General features: G+C 37.3%; 1 protein-coding gene across 9 annotated transcripts in view; it reads right to left on the bottom strand.

Annotated features, from left to right (window-relative positions):
- Window positions 1–16,143, bottom strand: part of LOC113503083 (homeobox protein cut) — a 133,022-nt gene that overhangs the window by 14,338 nt on the left and 102,541 nt on the right. For 8 of the 9 annotated variants that reach the window (XM_026884886.1, XM_026884888.1, XM_026884892.1 and 5 more), the window contains 3 exons: window positions 12,801–12,982; window positions 4,729–4,865; window positions 3,603–4,115 (listed from right to left, as the gene is read on the bottom strand). In XM_026884886.1, coding sequence (XP_026740687.1) covers window positions 3,603–4,115; window positions 4,729–4,865; window positions 12,801–12,982 — 832 coding nt within the window. The remainder of the gene's footprint in view (window positions 1–3,602; window positions 4,116–4,728; window positions 4,866–12,800; window positions 12,983–16,143) is intronic. The other variant, XM_026884895.1, reaches the window with a different exon arrangement.

Raw genomic sequence — 16,143 nt, 5'->3', positions numbered from 1 at the left:
TTAGTGATCGTTAACGAGACGTCTGCTAGTTTATTTCGTCACTGAACCGTACAAGTAATAAGAGCAATAATTACGACCACCATTATAAAACTTAATTGGAATGAAGGATTATATGAATAAATAATGTTGCCAACATCGAAGTTTAGTGGCCGTGAAAAATAAAATAATATTATTGTCTCGTGTTAACTCGATATACGACGATAGTTTACCGATTTATTTGTTCTGTTCGCGAAACGAAAATTGAATTCAGTCACGACATTTACCTACTAGAATGAAACCGTAAAATTTGTACAACACTAGTTACCTGTAATACCGTGTTACCGTCTGTTCTGTTAGTCTAAATATTATGTTATGCATTTTATTCAGAATTAATTGTACAGTAATCCGCTAAAATAATGATTAATAGCAAAGTTGTAAAGCATTATATACTTCATGTGGTTATCTGATCAATAATATAATAAATATGAAACCCAGTTGATTTATGTCCCGACATAAAATGTCCAATTAAAGAATGTTATAGGAAAGTTTATGATGGACTGGCCAAGAAATAAAGACCCTCAGCAAAAACGTCCATTGGTCATTACCGTAAGTACGCCTCTGATTGAACATTAATATAATTTATTTCCGTTATTAAACTTCGGTCCATTATCACTGCTCCAAAAGCCATAGACAATAGTGCAAAAATATTGATGATTTATTGCTATTCCAGATAAGTACGGTTTTACGGCGTTTTACGGTTTTTCATCACTATTCGTAGGGCGGGAAGTTATTGTTGCCGGTTTTAATTGATCCGCCATTGTTGCGGCGCGTGCGTCGTTTATCCAATTATTTTTATGTACGTTCGAGTTCTGAGTAAGTGTATGTAAAAGCGAGTATAACTGACTAACTACTGATGCAAGCTGGATAACTAATTAATTGAGAGTTTTTTCGATGATATTACTAGAATATGTGGAGGCATTTTCTCGGTGTTGAGCATTAAAACGTGATTAAATTGAGCGTAGATATGTATGCATTTATTTACATTAAAATTATGATGTACAACATAATCAAGATTGTTAATACTAGAATGTAACAACTGAACGATTGAATCAATTTTTAAAATGTATTTTATTACTTCACTATTTTTGATTTTCTTCCTAATTTTTCTCCGAAACTTCAGCTCTCTGTAGACGACTCCTAGTCAACACCCTGTATTGTCGCGTGTGAAAGTCGAACAACAATTGTTTCGCAACGGACGGACAGACGGACATTATGCATGTGTATCGTGAGAACTGGGAAATGGCCGACACCCATAATACGCGAAATGATACGCTCCTACTCACCACTTATGTAACTGATGTACTTATACGCTTTCTAGGGCATGGCGACGGACAAACAGTATGAAATATAAATAGCTAGCAAACGAAAACATTACGTGATTCACCATTTACTAGAAAAACGTCAATGGATGTCCAAAACATGGCTGTACCAAAAATATCTATGTCGTTAAAACCAACTGCCTTAGATGACCAATTAATACGAAACATGAGAAAAATCAAACTGATATTGGAAACTTTTCCCATTTTTAAAAGCTTTTTTCACAAAATTTCAACTAAATCAAAGTTCGACTCGTTGTTCCACAAGATTTGACTAAGGAGTTTTCATTAATTTAACGTCACGGCTGTCAACATAACGTCATAATGACACAAGTTAGACTACTGATAATGGGCAGCAGTAAGAACCCATCGCACCATCTTCCCACGAGTCGCGGATTGATTGCGAACGTGGCGTGACCAACGAGCCGGTATTACCGCCCATTACGGTGCACGGACCACATTACATCATTTATTGATGAATGAAACGATTTTTAACATTTATATCAAGACCACTTTACGGTTCAAGTAATGAAAGGCAAAAGTGTGGAAATTAAGAAAAGATTTGACAAAAGTAAGTTGCAGTAACTGATGAGCGAAAATTTAAAGTACGAAACTGAATACAAAAGTGTAATACGTTCAAATCGCAAAGAAAAAAACAATTGATACGATTAATGCGACAGAAAATCCTCTTCGAGAATTTTTTGCGAGCACGGAACAAATGGGATCCGGTAAAAAGGGGAAATGCATCCTAAATCTTGCATAATAACCCCATAAACGCAGCCAAAACACCAATCAGCAATAACCGAAATAGGAAAACGAAAACCGCATATCATCGCAGCGAAATAAGAAAACCGTAACCTTTCCGGGAATTATCTGAAATTCAATCTATTTGAGCTCATCCCTATCGATGGGGACAAAGGCTAATACACAAGAGTCCATTGTTTTCGCAGATTTATACATTGTCGTGCATTGTCGTTAATGTGTACACAGCCTTACAATGAGTACGTTCTTTTTAATTCGGAATTCTGTACCGTCCGTATTACGTATCTGTTTTATACTTGTTGAAGTCGACACGTTTTTGGAGATGGAAATTGGAATGTTAGTCTTTATTCTGTCACGAATGTATTAGTATTTTTATTAGTAGTTCTAAGTAATGTTAAATCTTTCTACAGGTAGAGTACATAGTGTACCGTATAATGTTAAACTTTGCCATGCAACTACACAAAGCCAGGAGTTGACAGTTGCAGTTGCTATGCTGTAGCTGAACGCTATCGCCGTGCGGTTAGTTCGTAGTGAGCACCGAGTGCGTGTCCGCTCCGCTTTTCCATTTCCTTACAAATTTATGTAACGAATGGACTTACTTTGAGATAAGTAGCTTCGAATAAACTAAACACCTATTATAAAATAAATTGGATAATGCTGCCGCTCGTAAACATGGACAGTAAACATCAAGAACTTGAATGACAAGCTGAAAGACACAACAGTAATTTTGGCAGTTTAAATCATATCAAAAATAGTTTAGTTGATAACTCTCTCGTTTGGGAAGTTCCTAAAACATCCGCACGCGGAAGGAAACAAGGAGCTCGGAGAAGGGATTACAGGACAGGTGTAAAGGAAAAAAACAAAAAAAAATCAAAATAATAGTGTTAAAAACAAAAGAGTGCGGAACTATGCAGAAGCTTCGAGTGCGTTCTAAACCTAAAATTAATATTCCAAATTTGAATTGTCCAACGGTTTCGCGGTGATCAGGCAGAGAGCAACGTTTGATCAGTTTCGTGATTGGCGCGGCGAATGTAAACATCTTTTGTAAACGTTAGGCGAGTGCTGCCGTGATTGATGAGCTGTATTGTCAGGTAAACTTGACAAGCCAAGATAACCGACGTGTCAAACGGTTCAGATGATTCGTGTTAAAGGAATTGATGATCACAGCTTGACGCACCAAATGTGATTAGATAATTTTGTCGTTTAGTGCAAATATGTCTTAATGGTGATGTACGCCGCTCATGATTTATTGTTGCTTTGATCACATTTGGCTCGTTTCAGCTTGAACATGCGAGTGCGAATACCAATGATTTACTTCTTGCCATACGACAGTAGGCTTTTCAAACTAGGTTTTCAGTTTATCAGGAGTATTCGCACTTATCCGAAAAACGCGATAGTAGCAACTTGACGGCAGTCGTTATAATGTGACACGTAACACAACCCCGCATACAACTAGACAGACGTGAACGTGTAATAGTAAAGTACCTTTTTTAGGAATCAGTGATTTGAGCAGCATGATGGCGGCCTCGTCGCAGGCCCACGCGTGCATCTTGCGGTAGGAGTCGCGGCCCTTCTCCGTCAGCTTGTCCCAGGGCTTGGGCTTGGACAGCAGCTCGGACACCGTGCCTTGCGACAGCCCCAGCACGTACTTGGCGAACAGTCTCTGTCCGATGTTGTGCACAGACAGCAGCTCGCGGACCCTCCGGCTGATGTGCAGTGTGTCCAGGTTGGTGTTCGCGTATTTGTCGATGTTGTAGCGCAGCATCTCCTGCAGCCGCGCCTCCATGGGGTCGCCCTTGGGGATGAGGGAGTCGCCGAGGCGGCCGACCAGCGCGCCGGGCGGCAGCGGGCCCATGTCCTCCGCGAACCTGTACGTGCGGTGCTCCTCGAAGCGGAAGGGGCTCGGCGGCGGCAGCGGCAGCGGCGTGGGCCCGTTGTTGTTGTGGTGCGTGGTGTTGTTGTTGAGCGGCGGCGGCGTGCTGGGCCACTCCTCGCCACCTGCGGTGAGAGCACGGTTACGCGGGAACACGAGGAGGGGAGGGCGGGGCCGGCGGAGGGGGCGCGGGAGGGGTCCAGGCTAGCACGCACGCTCGTAAGCGTCGCAATCATTCGGCAACGACGTACGAATGTTTAATGCGCGCGCGGCGTCTCTCATGTCGGCATCATGGCATGCTCCGAATTCTAAAGCCTAAGTTTGAAACGATTACGCGCGTCCGTGAGCGGCATGGCTGAGGTGGTGGGAACTGGATATTCCTCGTACTCCGCGCGTTTTTTTGCGAATTGTTGTGGTTTTTTTTATGCGGACAGAAAAGTGAAGCGAACACGAACTAGCTACGGACATACACAAGGTTTGAAACATCGAACGTGCACATGTCGCGATCGATATCCAAGGGTCGGTTGACGACGACTACACGGGCGAAGCATCCGGCCCGAGGTGACGTCATGGTGGAGACAGAGATTATCGTCATTCAATGGAGTGACGTCATGTTTCGGGCCGCATTCTCAGCTCGGACTACTACGCTACCAGACTGAGTGAACTGAGAGCAAGAGTACTTGTTTTATCTCTTCACTTCCACTAAGTCCAGTAGTTGCAGAACAACTAGTGACGTACCTGTGTCTCTCCGCTCTGCGCTGCGCTCGCGCTCGACGGAGTTGTCTCTGAGGGAGGGCGCCGTGCTCGGCGAGCGCAGCTCCGGCTTGCGCTCCAGGGACCGCTCACCACCGCCCAGGTCTAGGGCGCGGAGCATGCTGCAACAAAGAAAGTAAACCGTTACGAAAGTGTCAACACTTGGGGAAACCAAACGGAAATTCCAAGAAGAAATTTCGGAAAAATCCATTATAAAAGCAGACTTAAGATATTATTAGTATTTTCCTTATCGTAAAACCTTGTTTCATTAAGATAACTTAGTAAAGAAAATGTAGAAAAAAAATGCCTATCGGCAAATGGTGAAACTTTTTGGTCATTAAAACATCTTAGACTGTATAATAGGATCGCAAACCATAGATAACCCGTTCCTAATCTAAAGCTTTTAATTACAACAAGATGTCTCACACTTCGATATACCCCAATAAATTGCGAAAGTGAATTGATTAAAACAATATCCAGGTGAATTAATTAAGTATTTTAATTAATAGAATGTGCTGGGTCTCTATTGGCAATATTCCTTTAATAAATTTATTGAGATTGGGTCGGTATCTTACGGGTGTAAGATAAGCCGGTACCTGCGCCATTTATTGGTATTATTTTATGTCCATTTGGGGTGGCCTTGCCTTTAGTTCCTGTTAAGCTTGGGGAAAGTTATTGCGAACTATATTGAGTTTAAGATTTGGTTTTTTGTTTACTGCTGTTTGGGGATTTGCACCCTTACGATAAACAGTTTATACGTAGTTTAATGCGATATAAATATCCAGATTTGAAAATATCTTAATTTTTCTTTGCTAAATAACTTTTCATGATATGACGGGCCTGTTGGTCTAGTGGTTAGTGACCCTGACTGCTATACCGCAGGTCGTGGGTTCGATTCCCGCCCAGGACAAATGTTGTGTGATGAGCATGATCATTTGTTCTGGTGTCTGGGTGTAATTTATCTATAATATGTTACATTTAGAAATATATAAGTAAGTTTATCAGTTGTCTGGTTACCATAACACAAGCTCTGCTTAGCTTGGGATCAGATAACCGTGTGTGAGTTGTCCCAGGATATTATTATTATATGATAATATTCTATTCTTCTACCTTCTGTTTAAGGGAAAAATAATCACCTAGCATTTTCAAAATGAAAATTATAATACACCAATTACTATTCACACAAAGTTATGAAATCCAAAACCGAGTACAATAAAACTATCAACACCATATTGTTACCTGAACTTACAATTAGCGATTAAGTTTCAAACTAATCGAGCAACTACGTGAAACTTTTGTTCTAAACGATCGACTAGTTGTACAACTTGTTGTGCAACTGGTTGAATGTCTGTTTTAGGATTCTCGATCGGTTGGTCGACCAGTCGGGAGATGCCTCGAGGCACAATAGGGTTGCACCTTAATTACAATTTAATATATCGCCAATTAAATCGTTGATCGGTAGTGCTAAGCCCCTGAGGTGTTAAACTTCGCTCCCAGGTACAAATGATATTGGGATTGTGTTCATTTGTCCTGATTTTAATGCTGGAAGCGTGACTTTGGACTATGAAAATAGTTTTTCTTGGAATTACATTTTATTGTTATTACTTTCTTATTTAAAGTGTTGCGACATGCATTTGTAATTGTAGACAATGCTGTAACTGGCACCGAAGATGACACTATACATTCGCATTATTTTTTTAATTAGAATTAGAAAAGAAAATAACTACAGAATGGATATAAAATGAATTTTATCATTTTATAAAATAATACCAAGATGGCGTCTGACCAGTGACACTTAGAAACCATTTTATTCAAGTATCAAAACCGTTTGCCAAAACTATAATAGAAGATTTAGTTACTATTGCTTGTATTTGTCTGTTGAAGCGTATCGCTAAGGGAATATAGATAACTAGTGCTGACTCCCGGCGTCGCTCGGTTTTGGAAATTCATTGGCTAAGTCCTTTGATGTCACAGGTGAAACGATTCTCAATTGTTTGGTAAATGTTTTGTAGAAATATGATTGCATTATACTATTTGATTTTTTTAAGTTTTGATCCTTTTTAATACTAGCAATTGTGTAGTTCATTGAAAGGTAAGTTTTGGTTTATACGAAGCACAATTACCGATTCTTACTATTGATAAAAATATTAAAATCGGTTTAGTAGTTTCTGAGATTTCCTTCTCACAAAATTTACTTCCTTATAATGTAAATATAGACTGTTCGTTTTATTTGTCTATTTATTGTATAATTAGTCAAATTACTCCGTAGTTTAACCATTTACACTCGAGTAAAAACAAAATACTGTCACATTAAAACGTGGTCCGTCTAAGTACCTGTGTAGATTAAAGTAGAAAAAAGTTAAGTGTACCAGTAAGTGTGGCAAAGTTTAGAAAGTACCACAAAACGTAAGTACCTGCACGAGTTAATGTTTACGATGGTTTTAAAACTGATACATAATAAACAGCTATGACACAGTTGGAAAGTGACGACATCCTAGCTAAGGTTAGAAAACTGTGGAGTCGCTTTTAGGAAAAGTCTTTTTTTTGTTTTTTGTCTGAAAAGCTAGATGATCTGAATAGTTTGTTTTCTGTAATATTGGTAGGCATTTTAAAATTGATATAGATTCATTTGTTAATTTAAATACCGACTGAACAAATATTAATTAAGAACAAATATTAGTTTCCAATCTACAAAATTTTCGGTTAAAATTTTTCGAAGTCGTCGTCTCCATGCCTTCATTATTCTAAAGGAAAAGCTTAAAAGCATCTTTGTCTTCGGCCAAAAGCCTTCAGTATAAGGCGTGTACACACTGAATATTTGATGTTCCCAATGTAACCGATGTACGTTACCGCGAAACTTTGAATTAATTAGTGGCTTAACTTTTAAAACATTGTGTGCATGCCTTTAGATGGGTACGATGTCGTTTGGGTTAACTTTGATTCTATTAACTTGTTTATTTTGTGATACTCTAGAAATATAGTGCATATAGTGAACTATCTTGGTAATGGAGTATTTTAAATACCTGGACATTTCTTCAAGTGTTTTCAGCAAGATTTGTAAAATCTTGATGTGAAAATAGATGCTTAATTATGGGACATCGAAGAAGAAATTTGTTACATGAAAGTCGTAAAGGGAAAAACACTTTTGTACGATGAATGGGGAATCTGTCCTGAACATTTTTCGAGTCGGTACATCACTCACAAAGATCGACAAATAACTCGCGAATGACTATCATATTTCAAAATCTGTGACAAAATGTTGATTGATCGCTCCGCTACTGTTCAACCCTTTAAAGGGAATATTTCAAAGACATATTTCCGAAGGGGTTGTACTGTAAAGGGATGTTTTAATATTGATTAGCGAATTAAGAATTCCTGTCGAGTTCTTACGATGTTGTTTCATTGGACTGGCACAGGGGACTTGATCCGCGGTTTTGATTACCAATAGGGTATAAAGTAGCTTGTACAGAGGCTGATATCAGTCACGATTTAAAACCAGTAAAAAATATAAAAGTTATATGACATTAAAACGACGATCCAAACGTCCACGTGTAGATGTATCAATTGTATTCAAATGCGATTCGTTATCTGCGATCGGCAGTTATTTTCTTCCATCAATGTCTCGGACAATGCTGTGACGTCAGAGTGCAGTATCACCGATCGGCGATAAGGTCGCCCCGCCCCCCCGGCGCTGGCCAATCGCAACACGATCGATTGGTCACTAACTAACGCCTATAAACGAGCCGCAACTACTTCAAAATCTCAAACATCAACGTTCATTGGCTCCGCGTCCAAACAAATGCTTGTTGACACATGTTTCCTTAGTCTACGTATTTAAGTAAGGAACGTTTGTCGAAATGTTGAGCCAACAGTAAAAAGCTTAGGCCCGTCGGGATTCTTTATGGCATCAGAAATCGTCGGGGAACGTAAATTAGTTGATAATTTGTGTGTGACAGTGTTAGCTTAAACTTTCGTTAAATGTAAACCAAACAACGCCTAAGCAAATGGGACCAGGTGTCTGCGATAGGCTCGTATTGATACATAGGGGCACACATAATATGAGAGAATGTTTCCTTGAAATTATGTAAATCCAGTGTGCATAGATGTTAATTAAACACGAGATAAGCGTCCACAATCTTTATTTGACTTTTTTAAATTTCATCTTTGACGTGTCAACATCGTAACTCCGTTGTATTTGGTTTTAAGAGAATGTTGGTTACATTTTTAATCACAACGAACCTCAGTTTGTTGATCATGATTAGAACGTGAATTTATAATGAAACGTTTTTTATTAACCCTTCTATATTGGCTTGTCAAACAATCTAGTTTCAAACTTTGTTGAAATTATTTTTCATAGCAAACAATTACTCGTAGGTATTTCTGCTTGATATTGGATTTGTTCAATTCAATTAAAACCTCCACAGATTAAACAAAGATCCACAAATCCAGAGATAATAAATAAATCGAACGTAATGACGCCGGGCCAAGCCAAGTTAAGCGGAGATTTGGCGGTAACCGCGTTCAGAAATCAATCCATTCCTCCCTCCATTAAGCTTTAATCTTCGAGGGCTTGCTATAACTTAATCCTTACTTGAGAACCGGAATAAATAAGCAATAAACCAGTGCAGGTGCCTTCAATGTTTATATCGGGAATTATAGATCTTATAGGATTAGAACCTCTTTTGTTGGCGAAGGAAGCGATCATGGGAACCGTACCAAATGTTCGTACTCGCGTGTTGGAAGCAATAATTGAAATGGTTCTCCGTTTATTTTTCTATCATATTGTGTCGTGTGGACAGATAATATTCCTGTTATGTGCTATGATAGTGATGTGAACGGATTTCACCTGGTATTGCTGCTTGTTTTGCGATCTTAATACTTACGCACGACTACTTATAGACGCATGTCTGAGTCTTCCTTTCTTAATTTTCTTTGTATTAGTTCGGCTGTCTTTCTTGAAATCGCATATCCTTATGATCTCGAAAAAGATTGAAACATCTTCTTTTTCAGTTTATCACATAAATCTATTCGGGTTCGTTCTAATTTCCGATTTCCCGTCATAAACGTCGATCGATCGTCATTTTACTAAAGTTTAAAAAAACTTTTTATCGTGTTTGCACAGTTTTGATTTTATGTCGCAATGTCGGTGCCTCTGATGTGATCTTTGACGGCGGATCAAAGGCGCCGCCGGTATGACACCGTATTGGTTAAGGCAGCACATTAAACTGCTCAAAACATTGGTTATAAATAGATTGAGTGGTTCTTTGATGGCTTCATTGTGGCTCTAAATGGTACATGGAATGATGTACTCATCAGCAAACCGGAAAACAATAATAATTCAGATATTCAGAAGTGGCTAAAGCAAGCAAATTTGAAGCTTACAATATTTGCGTGACTAAGAACAAAACATCTCAAAATGCATTTCCGCTTATCAGCATTGAACGACAAATAACAGTCCACCAGTTAATAAAACCACCAAGAACATATCCTGATTGGATTCCTAAGTTTGCTAAAGTAATCTATATTGGAGCCTTAACTTGTGAATCTCCAGCATCCGGTGGTTCAGACGATTACAATGGGGAAGTTTGTCGTGAGCGCTAATTTGTGTTATCATCGCAGGTGATAGATCTTGTTGGATGTTGACTGATCGCTTGATTACTCCAACACGTGGGAAAGCATCGATGGTGCAATGTTTACTGAAGATGTTAAAATATGGTAGAATCGCTACCCATGATTCTAAACGGCAAAAAACCTTCTCAAGGCATATTTTTTGGACAAGAACAAAACAATATCCCATTCATTCGACTATCGCGTCAAGATATTAACATCCCTCGATAATTGTATTTATTTTCCCACTAGTGGGACAGGAAAATAAAAAAGCCACCTTTTAAAGTTCTCAGGGAGCGATTTCTGTATCAATATGTTGAGTAAACTCGTGGGGGCTGCTAAATTCCTTATCTCGAACGTTTAGCGTGTGCATGCGAGGTGGACGGGACACTCGCAAGAGGCCCTCGATTTGTGTCCCAATAAAAAAAGAGGTTCGGACCTCCTCTGTGAGTCTGGGAGCCGATGTATTGTGACAAACGTTTACTTGTGTATTTGGAGACCAAATAGTCAAAAAGAAAAAGACAAATTTATGTACTTTCTTGATGTGTTGATCGGTTACTGGTTTCGTGTATGTATTTATTATGTATGGATAAGGGAATGTGAGTGACTTAGATTCTTATCGGTATATTGAACTTTAAAAATTCATGACTTGATATCTACAGTTCCATTATAGATTTAGTGCACAACAGTATCAATATTACAAAGAAATAATTGTATTTACATAAACATTTGTCCTAAAATAAAAAGAGAAGACTTGTCAATTCGTTATACTGGGATCCCCATACTTCTCAGACACGATGGTAATTAAAGTGCACCCCACGCATCCCTTTGTCACTTTTAGTGCCGTCATGCCCTTGTTTGGACAGCTTGCACCAAAAGTACCAGTTAATTACCAAAGGCCACATCTTAAAGGACTTTTTATGGAGTTCCGTGTATTTATGTAGTTTTTGAACAAGGATTGAATCATCATGGTCACTTGGTTTGGCTTGTTTGACATTTGAGACTTTTTGTTTGTTTTGCCGTGGACTGTCGTAACTTAGAAACTTTCTTGTAAAATCTTTGAAGTTTTAGAGAAGGATTACTCGTGTAAAAAATAGAAAACAAACTAACTGGAAGATTTTGAGAATTGAGCAATGATGCAATCGATGAATATACTTTGCTTTGCAATCGAGCTTTAGCTAGCAGAGAAAAAAGCATTTATATTTTAACATATTTTCACTTTAAACACACAAAAATTAAAAAGAAAACATGACAGTAACAGCTGTCTTCTATTTTTTGAATATAGAACTCAATGCACGTTATCAGAAAATATTTCAAGAAGCTTTTATAATCTGTTCTAAAGAATGACAGCTAAGGTACATCGTTATCAAGGTATTACCGTTGTAAAACAAAGCAGGGTGTTATCAGTCAAAGCTAGGGTCAGTAAACATGCACTCAGTGCACACAGAAATGTCTACATTAATGTATACGTGATGACATTAAGTTAAGTCTGATAAAAACCATGTTTCCACTATTTGCTTTAAGCAATAAGTCCCTGACAGAACAAACTCGCTTCTATCAAGAAACTATAAACTTTTGATGTATTTAATTTGTAAGTCGGATTATTATTTTCTTTGATTATATTGCAAACGGTTTGACTTTTATGGAGCACTTAATTAGAAATATGTATCCGTTACAGCTTTAATTGGGACGCACGATTTGTTGACATGGATGTTTAATATTTATTCCTACTGTTTCCACCCCCTTTACAAGATACTAAAGTAGAATAATTATATTGAATAACATAACTAAACATAAAAGTAATTCATTGGGTTCTGAGAGGTTTAGTTAGTTTCCTAGAACATTAATTCCAGCCTTTAGATTTTATTTTAAAAAGTCTAGCAAATACATATATAGCCTATAATGAAAGAAAAAACAATCGTCTGTCAAAACGCAAAGTTGACATTTTGATTTCTTCTAATCTGACGCACGGGAAATGCACATACAGCCAAGTAGACGTCAAGTACCTCGGCCACATTCAAGGCTCGCTCAACAAACAGATATAATCTGTGTGCAGGTGAATGACCGAGATACGTTGTTATCAAGTTTATTAACACGTGCTTGTGTTAAGGTACCTTGTATGGTTAATTAAAGGGATGTACCTCCTTAAGGGAATCTATATTTAGTAACAATTTTTATCGATAACTTTAATTGTTTAGTTTTCAATATTTCTTTAAGAAGTAACTGCAGCAAAGTAGTTTGACTTTTTGCGATCATGATCTTTTTATTCTTCCTAACTTGAAGTTTATAAGGAACAGGCCTCTAATAGATATAAATACCTAATGTTTGCTTGTTTGGATCCTTCAATTTAAACGCTGTCTTAAAACAACCGTCTGTTACATATTTGGTATTAAGTTCTAACGCCCTTAATACTCGTTCTAAAAGCTGTCGTTATTTTGACAGATACTCACCTGATTTCCCTCTTAATATCATCGTAGTCCCTCTGGGTGTCGAGCCTGGCCTCCAGCCTGGCGATGTGCTGCTTCTTCTCATCCAGCCTCTCTTCGAGCCTCTGTAGCTGTTGCGCGTGCGCCTCTTGTAAGGCTGTCAGTGACGCCTGTAGACGGCGGACGTCTTCCACCAACTGTGCAATCTGGAAAGAGAGGTAGAGTTTAATTTGAGGTTATATGTGAAACTTTTTGATAAATACGTACATATTTGATCGATGAAATGCTTTTTTAATTCTAGAATGAGTTTTAAGACAGCATACAAAAATACATAAAAAAAAAAACAAATTAACAATTTGAACTTGGAATCAAAGTCTTAGAAAGAGAACTACCAACATTACACGAGAGCGTTCTTTAACATTCTTAGAAGATGATATTACGTAATTTACCACATATATTAGTCTACCCTGTTGTATATAGCCTTGCAACCATCTATAAAACACAAACTAATAACGAAATAGTTAGGAAGTATCTCGTAGCAGAACAAATTAACCTGCTCCTCCAATGATGTGGTTTTTAAGTGTCGTAACGACATTGCGACATAAAAAATGTCGCCAGTAAAATATTTTCTAAAGAATTTAATTGCTATAAGTATATGTAATTATGTTATGTTATCTATGAACACAATAAAAGCATCTAACTCCGTAATTATGTAGATCAATCTCTTACGATAAAGACGGTGACGCGTCAGCCATTTTTAATAATAAAATAAATATTTTAAATTGCGCCATTAAATTGTAATGGCTATATTACTATTAGGTAAATTGTATTAAAATATCAAGTAATTTTATTTGTAAATTATGTATTAAAAACTTGCTTTGTAATTACGTAAAATTTTGCATTTTTTTTTCGTAAATCATTTACACGTGTCTAGTCAAATCCGTTTTAGCTATAAACAATGTTGATTAAACATCATAAAATTAATAACGCGTAGCCTTAATTGGGTTTTCCCGATAACAAAAAGAAACAATTAATCTCCGTTGTTATGAAAATCAAACTTCCAATCGTATTATTTAGAAACAGAGGTCTTATAACTAATTTTAGTTCGCGTTTCCGTTCGACAATTGACGATCTATTCATAAAATCAGCGCTGAACAAGACAACTTAAACTTTGCTGTTACTAGAACATAATATAGTTCTTATTGCTTTGTGTTAAGAGTTGTTTGAAGTTTGTCGGGAGGTTGTGTTGTAATGGTCGGATAGCTCTCAGCATGTTATTAGCCGACCTTCGGAAGATATCAATTGTTGGAGTCAGGTGGGGTGTCGCCGGCGCTCGGGCGTGAAGATGCGTATCGAGGAGATGGATGCGACGGAAGTCAGGTCTCGTGACCCTGGCCACTTCTTGAGGAGGCCGTTTTTCCAATTCAAGCTTATAACACTATAGGAAACACTTTTCTTGTTCCCATCATTCGATTGAAGCAAAGATTTTAGCGTTTTCGTCAATTTATCAATAGTTTTCAGTTAATTTATCAGTGTTACTCAAATTATTTCAAAATGGCATGATAAAGTTGCAGAACAGATAATAAATTATGAAAGAATAATCGAATGAACGATTCGAATTTAGAAACGACATCAATAAACTAAATGATAGAATGTCATTTAAAATTGCGAGTTCTAAATTTGATTGTCGATGATTCAATTTAGGAACACTAATTCTATTGAACGTTGTTTATTTTAGGGTTGTAACGTTTTACTTTTTTGATGTTGTCTATTCTTAGGTCGAATACTGTGTTTTGTCTATTTAAAATTGTGTATAAATAACTATTAACTGCCTTATAAAGCGTACTTTAAAAAGCACTTTTTGTAACATAACTCCTACAATACAGGATATATTTCGCGCAATAAATAAAATTAATAGGAAAAATATTAATTACCTGTATCATTAATTAATTAAAAGTCTAGACAATGTAACATAATAAAACGAACACCGTTTCCCTTCGACGAATATAACAAAAAAGCAATAATTTAAAAATAATATTCATAGTTTTCATAAATGAACGATCGCATTAACATTTTTTGGAATACATAATAAAATTTATTTAATGTTTGAATAACTATGTTTTGTTAATTGAAGATGTTTTTTATCGTTGTTATAATACGGTTGAGAATCACTTGATTAATAACAACCTTGAATTCGATATCTTAATACGTATCAGTCGAGTAATACTTCGGTAAATATTGTCAGTTTTGATGGAGCCTTGAAGATGTGTTGTAAATAATCTTTCATGCACGGCCTCTTTATACCCACTGTAAAATCTTTCAAATGACCTTCAAACATCATTATTCTGATTATAATTTAGAATAATAATGAGAACGAATTGGAATGTTGACATAGGCAACGATGGAAACGTCAAATCAACGTCAAATGGATGTTTTCGCGGTATTTTTCCTGCTCTTATCATTTTTTTTTACTTTGAATGTTGGTATTGGAATTCGAATGACATTTGTAATAAAATAAAAGGTTTTATAGAATTATTTTGGTTTACGTTTTAGCACTTAGGGGATTAGGGAGCGGTCAATAAATATGATAATTTATTATTGTTTAAATTACAAGGTATTAACACCGAGTTTTTCTAGCCTTGAACACAAGTAAATGGCAGAACGGATTTGTAAATAACCAGACTCAATAAAAATCTTCAAGATCTTTGTAGGAAATCAGTCCATTTTCTCCGTCTATTTTGAGTAATCCTTCATGTCTTAATAAAGGCTATGTAAACACGATCCCTTCATTCAGAATAGTACAGTCGACGCCATAAAAAGTATTAGCCGAAACGAAAATTCGGCCGGACAGAACCGCGAGTAATTATTGTCTTAATTCGGACTGCGCTGACCGCTATTAACTTAGCCGTTTGTTAGAAGCGGCAGCGGAAAATCCAAGATGGCCGAAATATGAAACGAAAGTGTCGACAATTTTGGTGAAAGAAAACATTAATCGTGTTTTCGTCCGTTTATGAATGTTTTATTAATAAGAATATTTATTGTGAGTTAGACTTTTTATGTGAGTAATATTTCTTACATGTGAGAATCGCTCCCGCCGCCATCTTGTCCAGCATCCAAGGGTTGTTCCTTCAGCGAAGGGTTAAGGGCAACCCTCGCACAATTACCTACAATCATTACTATGGACAATTATGTTTTCGACCGCCGCCCGTCACAGTTTCAGCTTTTTATTGAAGTCTACCACATTTTTAGTATAATTACAGCGTGGCCCACAGGGTCTGTGATCACCCCACTGTGACGCCGATTAACTCGGATACCTCTGCACCGTGGATCGTTTAAAAAAGACCTTTTACACAATTTGGTGAGATTT

This window comes from Trichoplusia ni, chromosome 18, assembly GCF_003590095.1.
Source record: "Trichoplusia ni isolate ovarian cell line Hi5 chromosome 18, tn1, whole genome shotgun sequence".
Lineage (NCBI taxonomy): Eukaryota > Metazoa > Arthropoda > Insecta > Lepidoptera > Noctuidae > Trichoplusia > Trichoplusia ni.
The sequence above is the reverse complement of the archived record's forward strand: the minus strand, read 5'-3'. Positions and strand labels throughout refer to the sequence as shown.